General features: G+C 40.9%; 1 protein-coding gene across 1 annotated transcript in view; it reads left to right on the top strand.

The window, feature by feature from the left end:
• PITRM1 (pitrilysin metallopeptidase 1) overlaps nucleotides 1-21,219 on the top strand; it is a 488,932-nt gene that overhangs the window by 357,467 nt on the left and 110,246 nt on the right. The window contains exon 13 of the mRNA XM_053715675.1: nucleotides 2,000-2,100. Within this exon, the coding sequence (XP_053571650.1) occupies nucleotides 2,000-2,100 (101 nt within the window). The remainder of the gene's footprint in view (nucleotides 1-1,999; nucleotides 2,101-21,219) is intronic.

Here is a 21,219-nt window from a genome sequence, read left to right as displayed (position 1 = left end):
TCGCCAAACGTTGCATCCGGGCGAATGGTCTCTTCACCCAGAGGTATTTCTTCAGATTGTTCAAATGTGGGAACTTCCAGAAATAGATCTGATGGCTTCTCATCTAAACAAGAAACTTCCCAGGTATCTGTCCAGATCCCGGGATCCTCAGGCGGAGGCAGTGGATGCATTATCACTTCCTTGGAAGTATCATCCTGCCTATATCTTTCCGCCTCTAGTTCTTCTTCCAAGAGTAATCTCCAAGATTCTGAAGGAATGCTCGTTTGTTCTGCTGGTAGCTCCAGCATGGCCTCACAGGTTTTGGTATGCGGATCTTGTCCGGATGGCCTCTTGCCAACGTGGACTCTTCCGTTAAGACCAGACCTGTCGCAAGGTCCTTTTTTCCATCAGGATCTCAAATCCTTAAATTTAAAGGTATGAAGATTGAACGCTTGATTCTTGGTCAAAGAGGTTTCTCTGACTCTGTGATTAATACTATGTTACAGACTCGTAAATCTGTATCTAGAGAGATATATTATAGAGTCTGGAAGACTTATATTTCTTGGTGTCTTTCTCATCATTTTTCCTGGCATTCTTTTAGAATTCCGAGAATTTTACAGTTTCTTCAGGATGGTTTAGATAAAGGTTTGTCCGCAAGTTCCTTGAAAGGTCAAATCTCTGCTCTTTCTGTTCTTTTTCACAGAAAGATTGCTAATCTTCCTGATATTCATTGTTTTGTACAAGCCTTGGTTCGTATAAAACCTGTCATTAAGTCAATTTCTCCTCCTTGGAGTTTGAATTTGGTTCTGGGGGCTCTTCAAGCTCCTCCGTTTGAACCTATGCATTCATTGGACATTAAATTACTTTCTTGGAAAGTTTTGTTCCTTTTGGCCATCTCTTCTGCCAGAAGAGTCTCTGAATTGTCTGCTCTTTCTTGTGAGTCTCCTTTTCTGATTTTTCATCAGGATAAGGCAGTGTTGCGAACTTCTTTTGAATTTTTACCTAAGGTTGTGAATTCCAACAACATTAGTAGAGAAATTGTAGTTCCTTCATTATGCCCTAATCCTAAGAATTCTAAGGAGAAATCATTGCATTCTTTGGATGTTGTTAGAGCTTTGAAATATTATGTTGAAGCTACTAAGACTTTCCGAAAGACTTCTAGTCTATTTCTTATCTTTTCCGGTTCTAGAAAAGGCCAGAAAGCTTCTGCCATTTCTTTGGCATCTTGGTTGAAATCTTTAATTCATCATGCCTATGTTGAGTCGGGTAAAACTCCGCCTCAGAGGATTACAGCTCATTCTACTAGGTCAGTTTCTACTTCCTGGGCGTTTAGGAATGAAGCTTCGGTTGATCAGATTTGCAAAGCAGCAACTTGGTCTTCTTTGCATACTTTTACTAAATTCTACCATTTTGATGTGTTTTCTTCTTCTGAAGCAGTTTTTGGTAGAAAAGTACTTCAGGCAGCTGTTTCAGTTTGAATCTTCTGCTTATGTTTTCATTTAAACTTTGTTTGGGTGTGGATTATTTTCAGCAGGAATTGGCTGTCTTTATGTTATCCCTCCCTCTCTAGTGACTCTTGCGTGGAAAGATCCACATCTTGGGTAGTCATTATCCCATACGTCACTAGCTCATGGACTCTTGCTAATTACATGAAAGAAAACATAATTTATGTAAGAACTTACCTGATAAATTCATTTCTTTCATATTAGCAAGAGTCCATGAGGCCCACCCTTTTTTGTGGTGGTTATGATTTTTTTGTATAAAGCACAATTATTCCAATTCCTTATTTTTTATGCTTTCGCACTTTTTTCTTATCACCCCACTTCTTGGCTATTCGTTAAACTGATTTGTGGGTGTGGTGAGGGGTGTATTTATAGGCATTTTGAGGTTTGGGAAACTTTGCCCCTCCTGGTAGGAATGTATATCCCATACGTCACTAGCTCATGGACTCTTGCTAATATGAAAGAAATGAATTTATCAGGTAAGTTCTTACATAAATTATGTTTTTTTCTTTTTATAGGTGAAAATGATGAAAAGAATAGCTGAGATGCCCGACATGAGTGGAATATTGCGCAAACTATCACGCATTCGAAAATACATATTATTAAGTGACAGCATAAGGTAAATGCATAACTTACTGGTTTTGCTAGGATAGGGATGTTTTCTGGTTATTTATGCATAGTTTTTTTTATATATATATCAATTAGTGTGCAAACTAACAGGAGTTTTAGACATAGAGATTTCAAGAAGTCATCGTCTATAGCAAAAAGTGTCAGATTTGGTTTTAGGAATGCAAACATAAGCTTAGTGATACAGCTCTGGTCAGATCCAATAAAATGTATAGGTACATAAATGAGCAATAATTATTGCTCTGTGACAGGGTTTTATTACAGAAGTGTTTAACCCACGCAAAGGGATTAAATGCATAATTAAAGTCAATAGTGCATTGCCAGTCCAAAGCTAAAAACGGCTGCTGAGTCAATCAGGCAGCATATTTCCGTAGTCAAAACTCATTGGCTGTGTTCAGCTCAGGACCCTTTGCAGGAGTTAAACACAGTTTTGTGCAAGCAATAGCTTAATAATGAAATGCTCAGTCTTGCTGTGATTACATATATGCAGACTTTTTTGTTTCTACGACTTAATCCAATTTACTAAAATACCTCATTATTCTTCTTATAATATTAAGGGAATTAAATATCATGTATGGATCAATAGTAATAATATGTTTAATTTGTCTGATATTTCCATTTTGTCTGTATGAATGTCATTTTATTGTTTTGTTAAAGTCACCGTTTAGCCATAAAAATATGTAAAATATAACAAATAATCTTTATAATAAGACAATAATTATTTATCACATAATGCAGGAGATTATTTATTAATATTGATTTAATATTATGCCACCACTTGGAGAAAAACAGATATATTAAACAATAATTCAAACTGTAAACCAAAACTACTGCCAAACCTTTCTCCCCCATTCATTTTTTTAAAGTTTCTGCTTGGTGTAGGCTACTTTGCTGGGACTTCCACTCCTGTTTCTCTGTTTTTGGATGACCTCTGTTTGACTTAAAAATCATACCACAGAATGCTTGCCCACATATTTTGCCCATAATTGAACTACAAGAAGATCAGTTTTATCCACTCCCTTTGGTATAGTGTGCATCACAATCCACACCTTCAAACAGTATGTTAGGTTATTCTCAGCAATATCCTTCCTGTATCTCAAGATAAAATATACAGTGGTCATTGTTTTTTTAGCGAGAAAGTTTGATTGAGCTTTAGTATGTAATTATTTGCTATCAGGGAGACCAGTCATAAATGCAAACGTTAAAACTTGTATTCAAAGCTTCATTAAAACAGCATTTTGTAGCAATGTTTAGAATCAACCCTCCAGTATCTGACTGTTTTCGTGCCACAGCGCTTTCTTGAGGATTGGCAATTATTTTAAACTGGAGATTTGATACACATCAATGGTTATAATGTGGAGTAAATTATTATTGCTATACTGTTTTGTTTTTCCCCAGTGTATTTGACACATCAGTCCACACAAAAATCAGACATATAAAGAAACATTATTCATTTTCTACTTAAATGGAAAGAGTCCAGAGCTGCATTCATTACTTTTGGGAAATAAGAACCTGGCCACCAAGAGGAGGCAAAGACAACCCAGCCAAAGGCTTAAATACTCCTCCCACTCCCCTCATCCCCCAGTCATTCTCCTGGTCCGAAAGGCAGAGAAGTGTCAGAATTTTTAATTTTTGTCTTTTATGGAGGGTAGTACTCTTCGGCATGGGACAGGAGTTTTAAGTAGTCCTGTCAGTCTCTCAGTGAGGGCTTGGATGAAAGTTAGAGTCCAGAGATGCAGGGAGTTTCTTTCTGCGAAACAATCTCAACTCATTTTAACAGCTCCTCAAGCAATCTGCGTTGTCGAACTTCGCTTCACTGCCTGCTTTCTTCTCTCAAGTCCATGGCGAAGGCTATGCTACTATCCATCACACTTGAAGGGCCGTGTTCCTGTTCCACGGCGTAGATTCCGGTAAGATCGTTTCATTTTACTTTATTTGCAATGTACTGTAATGTGAATGTTTCCCGAGTGGCTACCACCTTGCGGGTCTAATTATACATAAGGGTCTCAGTGAGTCTCTTTTAGTATCTTGGAATCAAGGGTTAATATCTCCTAAGGGGGATTAATGAACAGGGGGGGGTTATAATCATGTAATGTGATTCAACCTGCTTATGTGCAATGTTTACTGGGCTCGTGGTTGGAACATTGAGGCCTTTGGAAGTGATGCAGCCTTTTGGTTGGGCGCACTTGTTTGGACTGTACGGTTCACCTTGTGTTCGGGTGTGGCTACGTTCCATTCCATTTCCGCATTCCCGACGACGTGGCGAAGGAAATTTTCTAGTCTGCAGGGGTCTGGTCATTGGGGGTGTCGGGTGCCATTTAGTTTTCACTACTTTTAGTCCATATTTAAATATCCTCCATCCAGTTATGGAGGATTCTGATGCTGAGACTGTGTTAATTTCAGATTCAGTTACAGACGATTCTGATACTGAGACAATTTTGATTTCAGATTCTGTGTCCGGTGATGAATCCGGAGTGGCCTCGTTGACACCTGTCAACCAGTTTTGTTCCATATGCCATTTCAGAGCGCTTGGTTCCTCGGGCTCGGGGAATCAAAGGACTGCTGAGCCATCCGCCTCTTGGGGTCCTGTCCTCCGAGAGGCGAGTTGTCTACCAAATCATACTTCTGCACATGCGGGTAACCCAGTTTATGGTTCCTCCATGCGGGGTGGCGTGTTTCCCTCAGAGGTTGCAGTACGTTTTCGCTTCCACATAATTTTGGCGATTGTTGTTCTGCAGAGTCCAGACATTTATTTGAGAATGTGCTCGTGCCCTATTGTTCCGCCTTGGGGAGGGCCTCTACAGTTCCCTGCGGGGGTATCTGTCTCTGAGTGTTGTGCCTTCCGTTATAGGATTGCGCGCCTTCGCATATTGCTCAAACATGTTTTTCAGTTATTGAATGAGCCTATCGTTACCAGATACGGGGACTTTCAGTCTGATAATTCGAATGGTGCACCTGATTAGACATGTGGGGATGAAGTCATCTCCTGATTGTCATTTGTTTGAGATTTTTCCCAGTTTTGTGTGATAGGGCTCCATTTGGCTGGTTCTGCAGGGAGTTCTGTGTCTTTTTGGGCGTTAACCTCCGGGTTGCCTTATATTTTATTTATATCCGATGGGATGTCTTTTATTTGTTTTTGTTTCCTTCAGGAACTTTCTGGGATTGATACTCTGTATTACTTCTTTAGAAGTTGTTGGACATGTTATTCCTCTGTTTAAAGTGTCTTTTCTGTTATTCCCCTACGAGGGAGAATTTACACAGCTTGCCGGTTGGGACCCTAGGTGCAGGCTGGTCCTGTCGGTTTGTTAGGTTTTGCGGCTGTTCACATACGTGGCACTGTTCTGCTCGGCTGGTTCGGTAGAAGCGCTAAGTGCTCAGGTTATCATTGTTTTTTCATGTTCAACTAAGCATTCGAGAGGGCCTGTGGGTCCGTGAGGTGGGAAGGATTGTTTCAGTCCTTATAGCCCTCAGTCATAGATGACCGGGCAGGGGAGTTTTCCCGCTGCGTCACTCTCTCTGACATCTGATTTCATCAGAACTTAGTTTCCTCCCCTATGTGGTGGAGGGTGGGAGGGCTTAATGCTCCTTACTGCTACCGCTATTGAGCAGTTTGGGCTTCATTTTTTAGGCCTCTGGATTTGTCCTTTTGGTCTTGATCCAACAGCTTGTACGGGATAGCTGTCTAGCATGCGGAAGGTTTGCAGTTTAAAACCTGTTGCAGCTCTTGACACCTTGCAGGTGTACGCGTAAGCTGTTTCTAGTATATCTAGATGCAGCTCTTATTCTTGACTGAGTTATAAGAGGCCATTGGGTCTTCTTCCATTGCCTCCGGGTCCTTTTAGGGATCTTTGTTTCCGTATGATGGTTGTTCCCTGCTTCGTGCCTTCTCTTCCTTGTGTCCTCTGCTTGTGCGGAGGTGTTAGGGAGACTAGTCCTGCTAGTAGGATTTTTTTTTTTTACCTCGAGGTATCCCTTGGTTGTCCTGAGGCTCTGAGTAGTATCTTCATACGACTTCTAACCTTGCTCCTTGGAGCGTTGGACTTTGGCTAGGGGTGGTTCCTTCCTTTGGTTGGAGCTTTCGAGTTCTTCTCGCTATCCGGATTCTCTGGATATGCATCCATACCCATGTGTCTAGCTTTTTGGCCGGTTGGGGTGTTTAGTTCTAGGGTAAGGTTTTCCTGAACTATTAGGTGCCTGGACCTGTTTTTCTCCCTGAGACTTCCGGTTACTGAAGCTTCGCTTGGCCTTTTTCCTGACCCAGTCTTGGGTGGTTTTGGAATCTTGAATCTCAGGGCTCGTCGGGGTGTTCGGTAGTGGGAACTTGGGCTCTGTCCTTGCTCCATCTACCTAACCTGATCATGGTTGACCAGGTTTTCTGAGTATTTTTTACTCTTTGCCACAGAGTGGCCCATGTCGTCTGGTGGTTAGCCGTGTGGCTTGAGCCTCAAGGGTGGTTGGTTCATACCCAGCTGCTGGCGCTGGATGTCCCAATTTCTGGTGCACCTTAGGGTTGCATTCCCCTGGTCAGCTTGCCAGTGTTCCCGTGGATTCCCTGCTCTGCAGGCGAATGGGTTGGCTGTGCCTCTGCTTGGCAAGCTACTTGTAGGGGGGTCCTTTTCTAGGACATCTGTGTTGGGAATTTCTCTTCCCATTAGCCGGTAATCATCCCTTTTCTTTAGGGGATATTCTCCTCCCTATGGAGATAGAGTCCTTGCTTGGGGCTTCTCCTGGAAGGGAGGCAGAAAGGTGGGATTGGTTCCCCCGGGAGTCTTGTTGGCTCCAAGCAGACTTGTTGGGCCTTTATTTGATAGATCCTTAGGTCTATGGCCTTGTTATCTGTTTCAGAGTCGAGTTGTACTTGTGCTCTGTGGGGATGGCTGTGCTATCCTTGCGCTCGTTCCTGACCTGTTTTTGGATTCTTTTGTTTCCCTATCTTGGATCCTGGAGGCTGGGTTGGTCCAGCTGAGTGTGGGTCTGCAGGTCGGGATGGCCGAGCGGTCTATGGAACTGCGTTCCGGCGCAGTCTCCTCTGGGTGTGTGAGTTTTGTTGAGTCTATCCTGTTAGCTTAGTCTGCTAGGGTATAGATTTTCCTTTCAACTTGCTCCATTGATTTCAGAAGAGTGTTTACTCTTCCTTGGGTTCTGAGGGTATACTTTCCTTCTCGCGTGGCCTCGATTGAGGTTTTGTGTTCCCCTTTTCAGGAACCTGTGTGTAGGTCCGGCGACTTAGGTTGCCTGGAACGTGCCCTCTGTCTGGGGGTTGCTTTTGCAGTCTGTTTCTTTCTTGACTGCTTCTTCTTCCTCGCAAGTACCCTCTGTGTCGTCCTGTTATAGACTCTGTGTTCTCAAACTTGGTTTTTTTTCACCTGGGTGCATTACACACTTTTTCATGGTCGCATACTTTGGTATTCTATGGCCAGACGCTGGGAGGACTTTGCCTCTTCAGTTGCATTCCGTGCTTGCAGGATATTGGGGAGACGTCTTTTCTGTCTCTGTGCCCGGTCTTATCCCAGGTTTTGCTTGGTATAGGCGTTACCTCCTTTCCCTGTTTGGGCCCCTTTGGGTCTCTGTGAGCTGGGCTCACTCGTGGAGGTGTTCTTTTTGTATTTGGGGACCGTTCGGTTTCCTTGGTTCTCCTTTGCCTTGTTCCCTTAGGGGTTTCGGACGGTGTCTCCTGAAGGACTGTTGGCTCAGTCGAGTCCGTTTGCGGTCTCTGGTTTGGCGTCTGGACTAACTGCGAGTCAGTGTCATTGGGGCTTTCCTCTTAAAAATTTTCTCGGCTTCAGACGAAGCAGGGTTGTTTATTGGGTAGAGGTTCAGGCCTGGTGCCCTCAGTATGGGCCACCTATTGTACCGTCCAGTCTTGGCATTCAGTGTCCTCTATAGCTTGGGTATTGTCTTCCCAAAAGTAATGAATGCAGCTGTGGACTCTTTCCATTTAAGAAGAAAAACATAAAGTATGCTTACCTAATAATTTCCTTTTCTTCTGATGGAAAGAGTCCACAGCTCCCCACCCGTAATTTTATCCGGGGCGTCCTTATATTCTTTTGGCACCTTTCACCCTGATATTTCTTCTACTGTTCCTTGTTCCTCAGCAGAATGACTGGGGATGAGGGAAGTGGGAGGAGTATTTAAGTCTTTGGCTGGGTTGTCTTTGCCTCCTCCTGGTGGCCAGGTTCTTATTTGGTATTTGGAGCTGTGCACTCTTTCCATCAGAAGAAAAGAAAATTATCAGGTAAGCATAATTTGTTATTTTGTTACTGTTTTTATAATCCCCTTAAATGTTCATATTAATTATACAATGCTTGTTCCATTTTTAGTAACTAGAGGGCATTCCCTTTATGTTCTTTTCTCTCTTAAACTGTTCCTGGGCTGGTGCTCAACATAGTACAGTCCTGTTATTTTTTTTTTTCTTTCATCTGCTTTGCTTTCTCTGCTGAAGCTGTTCTTCAGTCACTTTGACTTTCTGTTCCCTATGTATAAATGTACCCAATTATTTTTTTCTGGTGAACAAGTATCTGTATCACACATTGTTACCCACAGAGGGTTTGCTTTACGCTGTCTTTTTCCTATGGTTCCAATTTTCTTTCCTTACACATTTTACACGTTGGTACTTCGTCATTTAGTGTGCATCCTTCAAGAAACAAATTTAAGAGTTAGGTAACTGCTTTTTGCTATACCCCAGGTCTCTTCTTTCTTCCACAGTGGACTCAAACTTCATCATTTGCATTCTCTTCAAAATCTCTGGACAATTCATTTGGCTTTACTACCTCTGTGGCACAGTTTACATGCTCATCAGCCATGCTCAGGTCTATATCTCTGACCACCTATCACTCTGACCAGATGTTTCTTTCTTGTTCAGTATATACAAAATATACATTTTATGGTGATTGAACATATTGTGACACTTATTTATGCCCTTTATATTTCTGTCTCCTCCAACAATGGGGAGAGTATTTTTTAGAGATCTGTCACTACTAATTGTTTTTCCTATCACGATCCAGTGTTCTCTCAAATATCGGTGTAAAGCTGTATGGCTGAGATTGGGCATCTTGCTATGCCTACACAAATATTATATTGCCACATTTCTGGTTGGTGAGCACTCTGAAGACTGCTTAGTTTAAGAGTGAGGTTTCAAGTAGAGATGTCTCATGTCCGTGTACTAGAGCTTAAAACAATAAGCTATTACTACATGAGTCTCTTATTAGTCACTATGTCCTTACCCAGTCAGACAACATGCAGAGTTGATTCTGTCAACCCTAAATGGCATGATCTCCCAGTTCTACATTACATGTTGAAGATTTATTTATTTTTTGTTGGGGGGGGGGGGGGGAGTCCATATATTTTCCCTCTCTGACCTGTAGTGCCCGAGTGGACATCTGAGAAGGAAATTGTTAAATTATCCTTATGGCCTTTTTGTTTCCAAACATTATGCAACTTACTCTTCATGAGGATTGTCATTCTCATTATAATTTTCACTGCCAGTAGCTTGTAAGTATTATGTGTCATGGAGGGCCACTCTTGGGCAGCTGCATTGTATACTACATCCCTTTTTAAGCCCCATTGTTATTGATTTTACCAAATAGTTACAAGTTCTCAATTCATATGGTTCTTCAGGCCTGTCCATGAATGGGCATTTTCCTTGTCTTATTGGTGCCACAAAGTCTTTTCTTTCATGTAATTGGCAGGAGTCCATGAGCTAGTGACGTATGGGATATACAATCCTACCAGGAGGGGCAAAGTTTCCCAAACCTCCAAAATGCCTATAAATACACCTCGAACCACACTCACAACATAGTTTTACAAACTTTGCCTCCTATGGAGGTGGTGAAGTAAGTTTGTGCTTGATTTTTATGCTTTCTTCTATGATAAGCGCTTCTAAGCATTCTGAAGCCCAATTCCTCTCAAAGTACAGTGTTTGTCAGAGGGATGGGAAGAGAGTATCGCCTATTGATTTTTATGGTTTCACTCACGGGAAATCTTGTCATAGGGATTCATCTCCTACCTCCCTTTTCAGATCGACGATATACTCTTATACCATTACATCTGCTGATAGTTTTTAGTACTGGTTTGGCTATCTGCTATATATGGATGGGTGTCTTTCGGCAAGTATGTATCATTGTTTAAGGCACTCTCAGCTATGGTTTGGCGCTTTATGTATTAATATAATGTTTTAAATATATGTATTTTACTTATATTTGCCATGAGTCAGGTCTATGTATATTTCCCTTTGCAGTCTAGCAGTTTCAGTATGGGAATCATGTTTTAGGAAATTATTTTTTAAATATTTTTTTACCTGGGATTTAGTCTTTTTTTTCCTATTTGACTGTTTTTCCTTAAAAAATCGCGGGCAAATCTATGCTCGCGAGGGCGCAAAATGCTATTATTTATTGCGTCATTCTTGGCGCAATAATTTTTTGGCGCGAATGTGCGTTTATGAAGACACAAGTTCATCATTTTCTGCGCCATAGTTGACGCCAGGTTGTTTGGCGCAAAGTTGTGTCTGTTATGACGCAACTTGTGTCATTTCTGGATGTTTGTTGGCGCCAAAACATTTATATACTTCCTTTTGCAATATGCGTCATACTTGGTGCCAAAAAATGTTGGTTTTATTTTACCCCACTTCCTATATGCTCCTTGCCTTCTTTATGCTCAGAGGGCTATGCTATTTGTTTTTTGCCTATGTTAGCATTTGCAATTTTTCCTATTTCTGAAACTGCTATATGAGGAAATAAGATATTTTTGTTTAAATTATATTTTTTCTTTTACATATAACAAGATGTCTCAATCTGATCCTGTCTCAGAAGCTGCTGTATTAACCATGCTCCCTGAACACAGTTCTACCAAAGCTAAGTGTATCTGTTGTAAACTAGCAGAAATTATATTTCCGGCTGTAGTATGTAACAGTTGTCATGATAAGCTTTTGCATGCCGAAAATGTTTCTATTAGTACTAGTACAGTATCTGTTGTTCCTTCAAAATCTAATGTACATGATATCCCTGTTGATATGAAAAATTATATTTCTGATGCGATACAGAAAGCTATGTTTGCTATTCCACCTTCTAATAAACGTAAAAAGGTCTTTTAAAACTTCTCATAAAACTGATGAATTTTTTAATGACCAACAACATACTGATATATCCACTTCTGATGAGGATCTCTCTGACTCAGAAGATTCTGCTTCAGATATTGACATTGATAAATCAACTTATCTTTTTAAGATTGAGTATATTCGTTCTTTGTTGAAAGAAGTATTGGTTACTTTGGATATTGAGGAGTCTGGTCCTCTTGATAAAAAATCCAGTAAACGTTTAAATTCTGTTTATAATCCTCCTGTGATTACTCCTGAGGTTGTTCCTGGTCCTATTTCTGATGTGATTGCTAAGGAATAGTCTAAGCCTGGTACTTCTTTTGTTCCTTCTTCTAGGTTTAAAAGGTTGTACCCTTTACCAGTGGCTAATTTAGAGTTTTGGGGAAAAGTACCTAAGGTTGATGGGGCTATTTCTACTCTTGCCAAGCATACTACTATTCCTATGTAAGAGAGTACTTCTTTTAAGGATTCTTTAGATAGGAAAATTGAATCTTATCTAAGGAAAGCTTATTTACATTCTGGCTATATTCTCAGGCCTGCCATTTCTATGGCTGATGTTGCGGCTGCATCGACTTTTTGGTTGGATAGCTTAGCACAACGGGAAAAAGATTCTGATTTGTCTAGCATTGTTAGTTTGCTTCAATATGCTAATCATTTTTTCTGTGATAATTATTTTTGATATCATCAAGATTGATGTTAAAAATATGTCTTTGGCTATTTTAGCTAGAAGAGCTTTATGGTTCAAATCATGGAATGCTGACATGGTATCTAAATCAATGTTACAATCTCTATCATTCCAGGGTAATAATTTGTTTGGTTCTCAGTTGGATTCTATTATTTCCACTATTACTGGGGGGGAGTTTTTTTGCCCCAAGATAAAAAATCTAAGGGTGAAGCTAGAGCTTCTAATTGGTTTCGTTCCTTTTGTCAGAATAGAGAACAGAAAACCACTTCTTCCCCTAAGGACTCTGGCTCCAATTGGAAGCCATCTTTGAGTTGAAATAAATTCAGGCCTTTTAAGAAGCCAAAGCCAGCCCCCAAAACTGCATGAAGGTGCGGCCCTCAATCCAGTTCTACTGGTAGTTTGAAATTATTTCAAGACGTTTGAGCAGGTTCCGTTCAGAATAATTGGATTAAGAATATTGTCTCTCAAGGGTATCGAATAGGTTTCAGAATAAGACCCCCTGTAAGGTTTTTCTCTCTCACGTTCCAACAAATCCTGTGAAAGCTCAGGCCTTTCTGAAATGTGTTTCAGATCTTGAGCTTTCAGGGGTAATTGTACCAGTTCCACTTCTGGAACAGGGTCTGGGTTTTTATTCAAATCTATTCATTGTCCCGAAGAAGGAAAATTCTTTCAGACCAGTTCTGGATCTGAAGTTTTTGAATCACTTTGTAAGGGTCCCAGCTTTCAAGATGGGGACTTTAAGGACTATTCTGCCTTTTGTTCAGCAAGGTCCATTACATGTCCACAATAGACTTAAAGGATGCATATCTTCACATTCCGATTTATCCAGACCACTATACGTTTCTGAGATTCTCTTTTCTAGGCAAGCATTACCAATTTGTCACTCTTCCATTTGGCCTAGCGACAGCTCCAAGTATCTTTTTGAAGGTTCTCGGTGCCCTTCTTTCTGTAATCAGAGAGCAGGGTATTGTGGTGTTTCCTTATTTGGACGATATCTTGGTACTGGCTCAATCTTTTCATTTAGCAGAATCTCACACAAATCAACTTTTGTTGTTTCTTCAAAGACATTGTTGGAGGATCAATTTACCAAAGAAGTTCTTCATTCCTCAGACAAGGGTCATCTTTTTTAGGTTTCCAGATAGATTCAGTGTCCGAAAAGACGAATGAAATTGGTTTCTGCCTGTCAAAACCTTCAGTCTCGATCATTCCCTTCAGTGTTTATGTGCATGGAAGTTTTAGGTCTCATGACTGCAGCATCGGATGCGATCCCCTTTGCTCGTTTTTATATGAGACCTCTGCAGCTTTGCATGCTGAATCAATGGTGCAGGGATTATACTCGGATATCACAATTGATATTCTTAAATCCCAACACTCAACTCTCTCTGACTTGGTGGTTAAACCATCACCTTATTGTTCAAGGGGCCTCCTTTGTTCATCCTTTCTGGACTGTGATTTCAACAGATGTAAGTCTCACAGGTTGGGGAGCTGTCTGGGGGGTCTCTGACAGCACAAGGGGTTTGGAATCCTCAAGAGGCGAGGTTACCAATCAATATTTTAGAACTCCGTGCTATTTTCAGGGCTTTTCAGGCTTGGCCTCTATTAAAGAGAGAATCATTCATTCATTTTCAGACAGACAATATCACAACTGTGGCATATGTCAATCATCGGGGTGGGACTCGCAGTCCTTTAGCGATGAAAGAAGTATCTTGAATACTTTCTTGGGGAGAATTTAACTCCTGTCTAATTTCTGTGATACATATCCCAGGTGTAGACAATTGGGAAGCAGATTATCTCAGCCGTCAGACTTTACATCCAGGGGAGTGGTCTCTCCATCCAGATGTATTTTGTCAGATTGTACAGATGTGGGGTCTCTCCCAAATAGATCTGATGGCTTCCCATCTAAACAAGAAGCTTCCCAGGTACCTTTCCAGGTCCAGGGATCCTCAGGCGGAGATGGATGTGTTAGCAGTTCCTTGGTTTTACCAACCTGCTTACATCTTTCCTCCTATAGTTCTTCTTCCAAGATCATAATGGAACAATCGCATGTGTTTCTGTTAGCACTAGCATGGCCACACAGATTTTGGTTTGGGGATCTTGTCCGGATGTCAAGTTGCCAACCTTGGCCACTTCCGTTAAGACCAGACCTTCTGTCTCAAGGGCCATTTTTCCATCAGGATCTCAGATCGCTAAATTTGAAGGTATGGAAATTGAACGCTTAGTGCTTAGTCATAGAGGTTTCTCTGACTCAGTGATTAATACATTGCTACAGGCTCGTAAGTCTGTTTCAAGGAAAATTTATTATCGGGTTTGGAAAACCTATATTTCATGGTGTTCTTCTCATAAATTCTCTTGGCATTCTTTTAGAATTCCTAGAATTCTACAGTTTCTTCAGGATGGTTTGGATAAAAGGTTTGTCTGCAAGTACTTTGAAGGGACAAATCTCTGCTCTTTCTGTTTTATTTCATAGAAAGATTGCTAATCTTCCTGACATTCACTGTTTTGTTCAGACTTTGGTTCGTATCAAGTCTGTTATTAAATCAATTTCTCTTCCTTAGAGTCTTAATTTGGTTTTAAAGGCTTTGCAGGCTCCTCTGTTTGAGCCTATGAATTCTATTGATATCAAATTACTTTCTTGGAAAGTATTGTTCCTTTTGGGTATCTCTTCAGCTAGAAGAGTTTCCGAATTGTCTGCTCTCTCTTGTGAGTCTCCTTTTCTGATTTTCCATCAGGATAAGGCTGTTTTACGGACTTTGTTTAAATTTCTTCCTAAGGTTGTGAATTCTAACAACATTAGTAGGGAAATTGTTGTTCCTTCCTTGTGTCTTAATCCTAAGAATACTCTTGAAAGATCTTTACATTCTTTGGATGTTGTAAGAGCTTTGAAATATTATGTTGACGCTACTAAAGATTTCAGGAAGACTTCTAGTCTATTTGTTGTTTTTTCTGGTCCTAGGAAAGGTCAGAAAGCCTCTGCCATTTCTTTGGCATCTTTGTAAAATCTTTTTTTTTTTAAAGCTTTCGATTCACAAGGCTTATTTGGAGGCGGGACAGTCTCCGCCTCAGAGAATTACAGCTCATTTTACTAGATTAGTCGCCACTTCTTGGGCTTTTAAGAATGAAGCTTCGGTTGATCAGATTTGCAAAGTAGCAACTTGGTCTTCTTTGCATACATTTACTAAATTTTACCATTTTGATGTATTTGCTTCCCTTACGTCACTAGCTCATGGACTCTTGCCAATTACATGAAAGAAAGCATAATTTATGTAAGAACTTACCTGATAAATGAATTTATTTCATATTGGCAAGAGTCCATGAGGCCCACCCTTTTCTTATGATGGTTATGATTTTCGTATAAAAGCACAATTTTATTTCCAGTTTCTCTTTTTTATGATTCTTTACTCCTTATTGTATCACCTCACTACTTGGCTATTCATTAAACTGAGTTGTGGGTGTGGTGGGAGGTGTATTTATAGGTATTTTGAGGTTTGTGAAACTTTGCCCCTCCGGGTAGGATTGTAAATCCCATACTTTATTAGCTCATGGACTCTTGACAATATCAAAGAAATTAATTTATCAGGTAAGTTCTTACATAAATTAGGTTTCCTCCCTATTGATTCATGCTGTTTTTGTGTGTACCTTGTAGCAATGAATCCTCTCTTTCCTTCTTATTACAAGTAGAGTCCACGGCTTCATTCTTTACTGTTGGGAAATACTGAACCTGGCCACCAGGAGGAAGCAAAGACACTCCAGCCAAAGGCTTAAATACCTCTCCCACTTCCCCCATCCCCCAGTCCTTCTTTGCCTTTCGTCACAGGAGGATGGCAGAGAAGTGTCAGAAGATTTTGGAGTTGTTCCTCAGGAGGGATTATATGCCTTTCGATATTGAACTGGAGTTTTAAATAGTCTTGTCAGCCTCTCAGTGAGAGCATTGACAAAAGTTAGGGTCTGGAGATGCAGGGAGAGTCTTTCTGCGAACCCATCCAGACTGCCTGCTAACAGCTCTTTAAGCAACCAGTGTTGACGAGTTTCACTTTCTGCTTTCTTCACTCAAGTCCATGCCAGGAGCGATGCTACAAGACTGTCACACTTGAGAGGCTGTGTTTCTGTTCCACAGCATGGATCGTTTTAATTTTTACTTTTGTTGAAATTGCTGAAGACAGGATCACAGTGTGACTCCTTTTATCTTTATAGAATCATGGGTTAATATCTCCTGAGGGAGGTTATTGAACAGTGGGGATTAATCAAATGTGTTTCTTTGATTTTATGCTGCTTTATGTGTGAGATTTATTTTTGGGCTCATAGTCTGTTGGTATGTGGTAACAGAACATACAGGTGTTTACTTTCACTTTGAATGTTGCGCAGCTTGTAGCTTGGCACACTTTTTCTCATCGTAGGGGCAGTCCTGCATTGCGCACCACGTGACCGGGTGTGGTGATGGTCACACTTTTTTGTTTTCTCTTTCCTGACCGAGCTAGCTGTCGGAGAAGTCGCTTCTTCGCTGGTTGCCTAGGTCTAGGAGGTGGTGAGTGCCCCAGTCATGAGAGTATAAAGGTGCCGTTTTTGTGAGAAATAAAAAGTTCATTTATTTGTATCCTACTGTAGTTAGCACAAGCTATGGAGGATCCTGATATGCTTGAGGGTACTCCCTCTATTCTTAATAGTAATACCTGTCTATATTGTGAGGAGGCCTTGGTGTGCCCGCCCTCTCAACTATGTTCTATATGCATCAACAATGTTATTATGTCTCAGAAGGTTAATCCCTTTAGTACTACTGAGCCGTCCACCTCGGAGGACTCGCCGTCCCATGAGGTGCATACCCATCAGTCATCTCCATTGTCACATGCAGCTTCCCGTAGCACGCCTGATCATCCATCTGAAAGGGAGCCTTTTACCATCAGACTTTACCATGCAGTTAAAGACGGCGATCTCTGAGGCCCTTAGTGCTTTACCTCGCCCTGCTAAGCACAAGCGAAAGGTTAAACATAGCTCTCCGGTCCAGTGGAGATCCAGTTATTTACTTGATTTGTCTGCCTTTCAAGTGTCCCAGGATGGGTCACACTCTGAGTCTTCAGAGGGTGAAATTTCTGGATCGGAGTCTTCTACCTTTAAGCCTGCGGCTGCTGAGGAGCCAGCCTTTAGATTTAAAATTGAACACTTATGTTTTCTTCTAAAGGAGGTTCTGTCGACATTAGAGGTTCCAGAGGCTAAATTGCCTGATGAACCTTTGATCCCTAAATTAGACAGAGTGTACGAGGACAGGGTAGCGACGCTAACTTTTCCTGTACCTGTAAAAATGGCGAACATTATTAAGAACGAATGGGATCTTCCTTTTCCCCTTCGTCTGCCTTTTAAAAAATTATTCCCAGTCCCAGACTCTCAGCTGGAGTTGTTGGGTTCCGTCCCTAAGGTGGATGGCGCTATCTCCACATTAACTAAGCGTACTACTATCCCTCTGGAGGATAGTTCGTCTTTCAGAGAGCCCATGGATAAGAAGATGGAAACTTTTCTCAGAAAAATGTTTCAGCATACAGGATATTTCAACCGGCAGTGGCTGTTGCCTCGGTTGCTGGAGCTGTGGCCTACTGATGCGACTCCTTAGCGGATTTGATCGAGGTGGATGGTCCCCTTGATGTTATCCAAAAAAGAATTAAGGATTTGATAATTGTCAGTTCTTTCATCTGTGATGCAAACATGCAGATTATTCACCTGAATACTAAAACCTCTGTTTTCTCAGTGCAGCCACGTCGGGCGCTCTGGCTGAAGTCCTGTTCTGCGGACATGACTTCTAAGTCTAGACTACTCTCCCCTTTAAGGGGAAACATTTTTTTTATTATTTTATTTTATTGAGGTTTACAATAAGATTAAACACAGGGTCTAGATACAGAATTGACCACATTACAGAAATGTACATATCTCTTGCTACCAAAATAAAGGAATATACAGAAATATTAGTTACATAAACATTTGTGGTACCGTCTGATAATACCTTATCTGAGACGAATATAATCAAATAAAATTAATATTAGTGACCCATAGCATTTCAAACCTCTATTATTTAATTTATTACACCTCCTCTGGTATGCTAAAGTCACTCTTGGGCTATCAACTTAATATAGGAGAAAAATTGAGAGTGGTGGATATCTGAAAATATAATATAGAGCCGCCTTTGGACCCTTACAAGAAAGTTGCATGAAATTTTATAACATTAATGGAAGGAAATTACATATAAACAATTGAACCGTGGAGATTGGAAACAAACTCGTCAGATCAAGCGAGTATATATAGAAAAAGGAGTAATGAAAATTGGAGATCTCTCATGTCCCATTGGTAAACCTCAGGTTTCTGCATTTTAGAAAATTTTATGTAGGATTGAAATAGAAACTAGAGCACGGTTTCTCCCACCTGAGTCATACCAGCCACTCCTGGATCAGATGAAGTTCTTCCATACCAAGTTATATACCACCATGTCTACTTACATCATGTGTAATTTGGGTTAAAAACGGTTTGTCTTAGTAATAGCTGGGAGTCTAGACCATAGCTGTACAGAAACTGGACCCAATCAGACTATAATATAGGTAGCATTAGGTCCGGTGAAGGGTCCTAGCTGAGAGCAAGATAGCTATGGTAGAGGCAGGCTAAACTGAGGGAGATCTATGTCTAAATATGCATATGGGTGGATATTAATATTAAATTGCAAAAAGCTCTTAACTCCCAACTGAGACTACATGTGGTTCTCCCATACCTAGTTGTATAACATTATGTCTGTCTACAGCTTATGTAAATTAGATTAACTACAATTTGTCATACTAAGAGACATTCTCATAACCACCCTAAGGCTTAACCTGAGTAGACTAAAGCATAGACAAATGTTAAGCTTTATGGGCTTACAGATAAAGAGGGCACCAGAGGCCAAAAGTATCAAACACCAATTGTTATCAACAAACAAATCACTTATTAAAAACAATAAATATATAACCTAAAAGGGACGTCTCCCTATAACATAGTAATAATGTCTAAAAAATAGTTAAAAACATATATTGCACAGATAAGATATAATTTGGCTTGAGACAAAACTGATTTTTAGCTATTATTATATACGATCTATACCCAAATCTAATGCACACAGTGTTAAAAGGACATTGTCCATGGCGGAAAGCTTAGATCAAAAGTAAAATATGAAATGTGGCTTATATGAGTTTGTCTGTTCGTGACAAAAAAGTTCAGTTATCAGGTTAACGAAAATAAAGTGAAACCTGCGCAGAGTGTTTGAGGGATATCCCAACTCACAAATCGTATAGATAATATACAGATGATCGTTTATATAATTCCCATACAAAACATTAATGTATGTAATACTCCTGGTGTGTATTAGATAACTGTACTTTACCACACTTTTGGCGTGATGTTCTTCGGTCAAAGCGTGGACCGCTGGAGAAACTGCAGCCGCTCTCCCGAGCTGTGAACACAACCATACACACGTGTTTGGACGGCGTCTGACGTCACGTCTCGTCCGTTGATCTTCAGTTGAGGCACTGTTAAGGGATTCAAAACAGTAAGTAATGTTTATTCCTTCAACCCTGTGTTTTACACTTGGGCTAGAGATATAGTGCGGTATCCAAATTCCTCCACACTATATAATACAATCAAGTTTGCAGAAGAAATTGCTAAAGATTAACCCGGGTTAGATAGCAATAATGTTGATGATGATAATGGGTATTATATTGCTGCCAAGTCACATAAACAAGCGACACGTTTCGCCCTCCTATGCGCTTTATCAAGAAGAAGATACTCTGACACATTGTAGGCATAGTGTCTTTTAAAGAGGTGTTTAGTATCTTATCCCTAGCACACTCCTATTCACCTTTACCTCTAGACTAAAACATTGACAGTATTGAGGTCTGGTTAAGGGTCCTGATCGCTAGTCAGATAGCTATGTTAGTGTCGGGTTATGCTAGGGGAACTTAATATCTAAATATCGAAACAAATAACATTGCAGACTACATCAGGCTAGCTAGCTGACGTTTTAAGAAATAAGCATTATGAGTTAGCCTTCAGTCCTTTCCATGTTTGGGTCACAATTGCTATTTATTTGCGGGATGGACGCAAACCAGGGGATTAATGGCTTGATAGGTTTGTGCTAATCATTACAAAAACCTATTGTGCCCTTGCTTATGATCATTGCAAATAGTATGGGAAGTGCCCTAGAAGAAAGCATGGGGAATACAGTACACCATAAAATATAAACATAAATATTTAACTAATACCCAGAGTGCATTTAGTTTTATGCTGTTAAAGAAAAAACAAAGCGTTTGCTGTACCAAACCCAAGCAACAACCTGCAAAGACCCCATTGTTTGTGTCCTCTCGGTAGCCACAGTTCATCATAAGTTCTATGTCCGAATCCCTGTAGGAGCATAGCAATGTTCTCAAGTGCTATATACAGGTCATAGTTCAGATAAGCCCCCAGGATCAAAAGACCAGTCTGAACTGCCTGCAAATCTTCCTATCACAGGCTCCAAAGACTGACCAAACAGTGGAAGTGTCAAACCAGAGGGGCATCTCATATGTGTTGGTCTGAGGCGCGTACTATCCCAGTGTAGGACTCGAAGGGTGTAGTGGCAGTCCGTTACTTTACTCAGGCTAGGAGTGGATGCCATTTTAGTAGTGGGATCCAGAGAGCCCGCTTCTGCTGCTTTTCTCTCTGTAGAGACTCTGCTTACAATCACAGCATAGCTGACACCGGCATCCGGCGCTCCTGTACTCTTTTCTTTTACCGGTAACAGTATCGCTGTGTGCTTTATTTTTTGTAAGTGTCTCCACATTGCAGGTTCGATAAGGCTTATATCTTCCCGCAGGGGCAACTTGTCTGCCTCAGTGAAACACATGGCTTCCGGAGTCTCAGGTTCACTAACTCTCCCCCATGTCAATTGCAGGGACTCTGTTAGGTACTTAGCTGTAGCCAGATATGTCTGTTGGACGTTGTCAATTCCCCATGCTGCGGCCAAATCCCTCTCAAGTCGGGAGAAATGCTTGTCAAAAAGGTTACTGATTATTTCCAAGAGGTTTTTGTCGCTGAGTTCCATCTTAGATATACGTGTTGTAGATCTCCATTGTAGAAACATCAGATTACGGTATAGTAAAAGTAGAGCAGCACTCTTCACTGCTTATAACCCAGGATCACTCAAATCCGGGGGGGGGGGGGGGAGTACAGAGGCCTGGCACAGGCCACGTGGTCTGTCTCCACATTGCTTAGCTGAAGAGCATAGGAAGAGTCATCTTTGCAAGATTTCCACAAGCTCTCCCAGGGCCTCTCAAGAGCATGTAGTTCAAAATTCT

The sequence above is a fragment of the Bombina bombina genome, chromosome 5 (assembly GCF_027579735.1).
Source record: "Bombina bombina isolate aBomBom1 chromosome 5, aBomBom1.pri, whole genome shotgun sequence".
Lineage (NCBI taxonomy): Eukaryota > Metazoa > Chordata > Amphibia > Anura > Bombinatoridae > Bombina > Bombina bombina.
Note: the sequence above shows the minus strand (reverse complement) of the source record. Positions and strands in the feature narration are given on the sequence as shown.